The 7,268-nt window shown below is 30.5% G+C and overlaps 1 protein-coding gene across 3 annotated transcripts; it reads right to left on the bottom strand.

The window, feature by feature from the left end:
• Positions 1 to 613: 613 nt before the first annotated feature.
• On the bottom strand, positions 614 to 5,201 carry LOC127011803 (uncharacterized). 3 transcript variants are annotated; one of them, XM_050889938.1, is made up of 3 exons: positions 4,935 to 5,201; positions 4,624 to 4,860; positions 614 to 758 (listed from the first exon to the last, which is right to left on the bottom strand). In XM_050889938.1, the coding sequence occupies exons 1-3, from the start codon at positions 4,959 to 4,961 to the stop codon at positions 750 to 752; spliced, it is 273 nt and encodes a 90-aa protein (XP_050745895.1). In that variant the 5' UTR covers positions 4,962 to 5,201; the 3' UTR covers positions 614 to 749. The 3 variants fall into 3 exon arrangements, 2 of the variants coding, with proteins under 2 accessions (XP_050745895.1, XP_050745894.1); XM_050889937.1 differs by lacking the exon at positions 614 to 758 and adding an exon at positions 2,224 to 2,280; XR_007765158.1 differs by lacking the exons at positions 4,624 to 4,860; positions 4,935 to 5,201 and adding an exon at positions 1,557 to 1,673.
• Between the last annotated feature and the right edge of the window lie 2,067 nt (positions 5,202 to 7,268).

Raw genomic sequence — 7,268 nt, 5'->3', positions numbered from 1 at the left:
ATTTCATTTTTTATATATTCAGCTTAACTACTTACATTAATAATATTTTTGTACAATCTTTACTTAAATAAATTTTAAAATAATAAATTAGCTTTTTACAAACTCAAACTTTTTTTTATTAATATTTTCCAAAGTCTCGATCTCGTGTTCTTTTTGCAACTTAAGGTTATCTAGTAATTCTCCATAGTTGACATAATTATTTTGTATCATCTCCCTTAAAAAATAAATCTAAATTCTGTCAGGAGCTTATCTAACAAAAACTTTTCTCTTTTAAAGTTATAGAATTGAATCCTTTCGTCTGAATAGTCAAATTTGGCTTCAAGATCATTACGAATAACATTATAAAAATCCTCCGTTTTAATTGAATAGATAAATAATTCAGTAATCCATATAATTCAATAGTTACTTTTCCTGAAACTTTGGCTTCAATTATGGATAATGAAAATCATACGTTTTCCATTTCGAAAAGTGTAATACTGCAAATCTTAAATACATGGGCTTATTAAATAAAACGGACAATCTTTCATTTGAGTTGCATATAAATTTTCATTAATTTTAGTTGCAACATGCAAATTGGATTTGAAATTAAAGTTTTGGCACAATATAAATTTCGTACAGTCTTCTTGCTATCCGGAGCTTCCCAAGTATTGAAAAGCTTTATATCGACTCAGCGCTCAAGGTCCTCCATCGTTTCTCCGTAAACAGAGTTATTCATCAACTTAAAAAAAGCATTCTTAAATTTTTTTTTTTCATTTTGCCTATGGAAAGTTTCAATAGTATGATCAATATAATTTTTCAACCAAGGCTTTTGTAAGAATGGGACTCTTCTATAGATCTTTTTCAGTACTAAACAATTCTGTATACATTGTTGCAAATTCCGAAAATGTATTACATAATTTTTCTTATTTCCCAGGTCAACAATTATTTTTTTTATATTATCCTCTTTTGAGGCCAGACAATTTGATGGCGAAAAAGGAAGATTATTATGAAGATCATGTAAACAGTGTGGATATAGTAGTTCCACTTCCAAAAAATAATCATATTTACCATCAATTAGAACATTATGAATATCAAGTGAATGAATTTGCATACACACTTTTCAGAAATTTTCAAAAATGTCTGTTAAAAGGAATACATCAGTTTTTGAATATAATGCTAAATAGTCTTCTAGAGTTGAACATGAGAAATGTGATCAAACCTTAAGAGCATGATCGTAATCTTCTTACTAAAGAATGCTTCCCTTGGTGGAAGGGAGTTTCTTCGAGTCTATTAACGGAATCTAAATATTCATACGGAAATATACCCTTCTTGCGCATTTGTTGAAATCCAACGAACTCTCAAGTATCTTTTGGTCGTCTAAAGTTTAGAATTATTTTATTTAAGTATTCCGCACTCAATTTCGTAAGATTTTCAATTATTGCATTTACAAAACTGGTTCCTGAATTTAATCCTGTTTCTAAAGCAAATTTATGTAGTCTAGAATCAAAAGTACACTTTGTATAATAGGCGTGTGATATTGGAATATGTTTATAAATATTAAATAATTTGGGACTCACTTCAAGATTCTTTGTTTCCAGTATGGATTCAAAATCCGCGTAGACAACGAATGGAATATGAACCTGATGATGAACTTGTGTAAATTCCATAGTATTATTTTAGGGCTGCGGCATCTTTGGGACCTTCCTACTACATAGCGTCTTGTGTTTCAATGCAGCTTCTTCAGTTCCGGAGAAATTTAAACAAACATTGCAGAAAAATTGCGCCTTCTTCTGATTTCCTCTTTGTGCAGTCATTAGTCTTTGAAACGATATATAAATAAATGAGACAAGAAAATTAATAAAGAGATTTACCTTGAAATATTTTTAATGTACATATAATGTCCATTTCCGCCGCCTTCAAAAAACAACATATTGATGTGAAGAGGTTTTTGGAATTCCGATTGAAAAAGTCGTCCAATTATTTCCTTCGAATCTCCACTACATCCGAAAACGTTTAAGCTCCTTTATAATGTCCATTTCCGCCGCCTTCCAAAAACAACATATTGATGTGAAGAGGTTTTTGGAATTCCGATTGAAAAAGTCGTCCAATTATTTCCTTCGAATCTCCACTATATCCGAAAACGTTTAAGCTCATTTGGTTTATACATTTTATGTCAAGGCCCATTTAAAACAATATTCATCATTTTCATTACATACGTTGCCTATCGCCATTTTCGTTAAATTATTACTATTCCTAAGTGTGTATCTTTACAAGAGTTTGATATTCTGATTTAGAAGGTACCTATGATAAGGATGAGCAAATAGATTTAACACGATTATATTTTGAAATTTCAAAAAAGATGCGTTCATAAATAAAAAGGGATGTTCTTGTATATAAGCAAGCATAATTGAATAAGCAATTATCGTCATCAAATAAAAAATAACACTAATAAATCAACACCTTAAGATGAGCAAACAACAAGTTGTCGATGAAATTCATAAGGCAACGCGAAAAAACTTTATACAGCGAAAGTTCGTTTAAAGAGCGATACATGACACATGGCAAATTGATTTAGTTGAAATGATACCGTTTTGGGTAAGGGTTTTAGATATTTACTGACCGTTATTGACCTGTTCTCAAAGTATGCATACGCCGAGGCAGTTAAGTTAAAGTCTGCCCTAGATGTAGCAGAGGCAATGAAATCTGTTTTTAAAAAGAGTAAAAGTACACCCAAGTATATTCAGTCAGATCAAGGGAAAGAATTTTTTAATTCCACTTTTAATTAAACGAATTATTTCCAGCGATATGTCAATGTTATACGCCGAACATCTTTGCAGTCTATTTACAATTCTTAAGGCAGTATTCAAGGCCCATTTAAAACAATATTCATCATTTTCATTACATACGTTGCCTATCGCCATTTTCGTTAAATTGAAACGAGGTAGTGATATGAGTGATGAACCACCCACCGGTGTTTAATGATTTACAATCATTTCCAAATGAATTAATTTTATTAGAGACCATCCACTATCTCTCTCTTGAAATTCTTGAGTTTTTGATTATATTTCCATGGTATGTTCATGAAAGATTAATTTCAGAATCTTTATTCATGATCGACATTTTACTTTGAAAGCTTTTTATTTTAATCTGTTCAGATTCGTCTTTAAAAAGAACATACTCTGCAAACAGTTCAAAGTTTACTTTTGCTGAAGTATAACTTTCTAATAAATAATAATAAAATAAAATCGATTTTATTTAATTATTTTTCACGATCTCTTTTTCACTTTAACTTGTGCTAAATGCAGCAGACTAACCCACTTTAATACTATTTTTAGAAGACTATTCTCCTTGATCATTTATAGTGTTTGAAGTGGGCGTGTACGATAATGTTGAAATTGAGAGGTGCATATTTTGATACAAGTGTAACCAATAGGACACCATCAATCGATCAAGGAGATAAAGGAGACAACAAATTGTATTCTGTATTGTATTGTAATTGTATTATTCATGTATGGATAATGAAAATCATACGTTTTCCATTTCGAAAAGTCTAATACTGAAAATCTTAAATACATGGGCTTATTAAATAAAACGGACAATCTTTCATTTGAATTGCATATAAATTTTCATTAATTTTAGTTGCAACATGCAAATTGGATTTGAAATTAAACTTTTGGCACAATATGCTTTTCGTCCAGTCTTCTTGCTAACCGGAGCTTCCCAAGTATTAAAAAGCTTTATATCGACTCATCGCTCAAGGTCCTCCATCGTTTCCCCGTAAACAGAGTTATTCATCAACTTAAAAAAAGCATTCTTAAATTTATTTTTTGCATTTTGGCTATGGAAAGTTTCAATAGTAGGATCAATATAATTTTTCAACCAAGGCTTTTGTAAGAATTGGATTTTTCTATAGATCTTTTTCAGTACTTAACAATTCTGTAACATTGTTGCAAATTCCGGAAATGTATTACATAATTTTTCTTATTTCCCAGGTCAGCAATTATTTTTTTCATATTGTCCTCTTTTGAGGCCAGACAATTTGAGGGAGAAAATGGAATGAAGATCATGTAAACAGTGTGGATATAGTAGTTCCACTTCCAAAAAATAATCATATTTACCATCAATTAGAACATTATGAATATCAAGTGAATAAATTTGCATACAAATTTTTTGGAAATTTTCAAAAATGTCTGTTAAAAGGAATACATCAGTTTTTGAATATAATGCTAAATAGTCTTCTAGAGTTGAACATGAGAAATGTGATCAAACCTTAAGAGCATGATCGTAATCTTCTTACTAAAGAATGCTTCCCTTGGTGGAAGGGAGTTTCTTCGAGTCTATTAACGGAATCTAAATATTTATACGGAAATATACCCTTCTTGCGCATTTGTTGAAATCCAACGAACTCTCAAGTATCTTTTGGCCGTCTAAAGTTTAGAATTTTATTTAAGTATTAGAATTTTTATTTAAGTATTCCGCACTCAATTTCGTAAGATTTTCAATTAATGCATTTACAAAAATGGTTCCTGAATTTAATCCTGTTTCTAAAACAAATTTATGTAGTCTAGAATCAAAAGTACACTTTGTATAATAGGCGTGTGATATTGGAATATGTTTATAAATATTAAATAATTTGGGACTCACTTCAAGATTCTTTGTTTCCAGTATGGATTCAAAATCCGCGTAGACAACGAATGGAATATGAACCTGATGATGAACTTGTGTAAATTCCAGAGTATTATTTTGGGCCGGCGGCATCTTTGAGACCTTCCTACTGCATAGCGTCTTGTGTTTCAATGCAGCTTCTTCAGTTCCGGAGAAATTTAAACATTGCAGAAAAATTGAGCCTTCTTCTGATTTCCTCTTTGTGCAGTCATTAGTCTTTGAAACGATATATGAATAAATGAGACAAGAAAATTAATAAAGGGATTTATTTTGAAATATTTTTAATGTACATATATGTCCATTTCCGCCGCCTTCATGAAACAACATATTGAGGTGAAGAGGTTTTTGGAATTCCGATTGAAAAAGTCGTCCAATTATTTCCTTCGAATCTCCACTACATCCGAAAACGTTTAAGCTCCTTTATAATGTCCATTTCCGCCGCCTTCCAAAAACAACATATTGATGTGAAGAGGCTTTTGGAATTCCGATTGAAAAAGTCGTCCAATTATTTCCTTCGAATCTCCACTATATCCGAAAACGTTTAAGCTCATTTGGTTTATACATTTTATGTCAAGGCCCATTTAAAACAATATTCATCATTTTCATTACATACGTTGCCTATCGCCATTTTCGTTAAATTTTTATTATTCCTAAGTGTGTACCTTTACAAAAATTTGATATTCTGATTTAGAAGGTACCTATGATAAGGATGTGTAAATAGATTTAACACGATTATGTTTTGAAATTTCAAAAAAGATGCGTTCATAAATAAAAAGGGATGTTCTTGTATATAAGCAAGCATAATTGACTAAGCAACCATCGTCATCAAATAAAAAATAACACTAATAAATCAACACCTTAAGATGAGCAAACAACAAGTTGTCGATGAAATTTATAAGGCAGCGCGAAAAAACTGTATACAGCGAAAGTTCGTTTAAAAAGCGATAAATGACACATGGCAAATTGATTTAGTTGAAATGATACCGTTTTGAAAAGAAAATAAGGGTTTTAGATATTTACTGACCGGTATTGACCTGTTCTCAAAGTATGCTTACGCCGAGGCAGTTAAGTCAAAGTCTGCCCTAGATGTAGCAGAGGCCATGAAATCTGTTTTTAAAAAGAGTAAAAGTAAACCCAAGAATATTCAGTCAGATCAAGGGAAAGAATTTTTTAATTCCACTTTTAGGAAATCATTATCATACTTATACGCACCTCAAGGCTTCTATATGTGAACGCTTTAATAGAACATTAAAAAATCGTATGTGTTAAATGTTTAGTATGCAGGGTAAATATAAGTGGATTCATAACATCAATTATCTCGTAAATCAATACAATAATTCATATCACCGAACAATTAAAATGAAGCCTATAGATGTCTGCACGAAAAATGAAGAGTTTATTTTAAAATCGGTATATATTATACAAAAAATATTTCCAAAACATAAATTTTTAGAAGGTGATTTTGTTAGAATAAGTAAGTACAAGGGAGCATTTATGAAGGGATACGAACCTAATTGGACCACAGAAGTTTTTAAAGTTTTAAAAGTCAAGTCTACATATGCCGTAACATATGAAATACAAGATTATATGGGTACCCCTATTAATGGGTCATTTTATGAAGAGGAACTTCAAAAAGTGAAAGACAAAAATGCTTTCCTAGTAGAGAAAATACTAAAAAGGAAAAATAATCAAGTGCTTGTAAAATGGAGCGGTTTCGATTTCAGCCACAACTCATGTATATCTGTAAATGACCTGCTAATTAATGTTGACTACTACTTAATATATGTTCAATATTATAATGACCATGAGCCAATGTATTACAATTATCTGGTAAAATATATCTCTTATCATCCTTACAATTAAGACTTATTTTATTCATAATTTCAGTATAGCGGATGTGCGACCTACTTCGAATAACTCGCTGGGATCCATAAAATGTTTTTTTATATTTTATACATTCTATAAAATCTTCATGATTCAGTTTTTTAATAACTGATTTCTTAACTCCTTAATTTTTTTATACATTCGTTTTCGTTTCCTTGCTTATCAACTAAACAACAGTATGCCTTAACCTTAAGTACAAATCCAATTCTAAAACTTTCTAAATAAAGTTTTTTATACTCTTTTATAGTATTACAGTTGCAAGTTTTCCAAACCTTTTGTGCAAAATTTTAATCATCTATACTACAATTTTCTTCGCTGAGAGAATTGTAAAAACTATCAATGTCAGGAAGCTAGGTATCCTCAAATTTTTTAAAACTATCTAAATAGTTGTAAGGGAAAACACCCTTCCTACGCATTTGCTTAAATTTTTCTCCCTGAAATTTAGTACTTAGAATTTTAATATCGTTGTCCTCCATGTAGCTCGATAGTTTTTCTAAACTAGAATTTAAAAATCTAATCGAATCGATATATCTTATTTTATATCTATTTTATGCATTTATTTTAATTGTCTGCGTTAGCGCTATATAAAGCTCTTTATTACAGGGTATGGGGCTTAAGTCTCCTTCTAATTCAGTAATGAATAAATGTATGTCATATTTAGATAAGTTATGAAATACTACAGGAAAGAAGGGATCACTTAATTTGTACTTTGGCTTACAATTTTTATGAATGGGACCCAT

The sequence above is a fragment of the Drosophila biarmipes genome, unplaced genomic scaffold (assembly GCF_025231255.1).
Source record: "Drosophila biarmipes strain raj3 unplaced genomic scaffold, RU_DBia_V1.1 ptg000009l, whole genome shotgun sequence".
Taxonomy (NCBI): Eukaryota; Metazoa; Arthropoda; class Insecta; order Diptera; family Drosophilidae; genus Drosophila; species Drosophila biarmipes.
The sequence above is the reverse complement of the archived record's forward strand: the minus strand, read 5'-3'. Positions and strand labels throughout refer to the sequence as shown.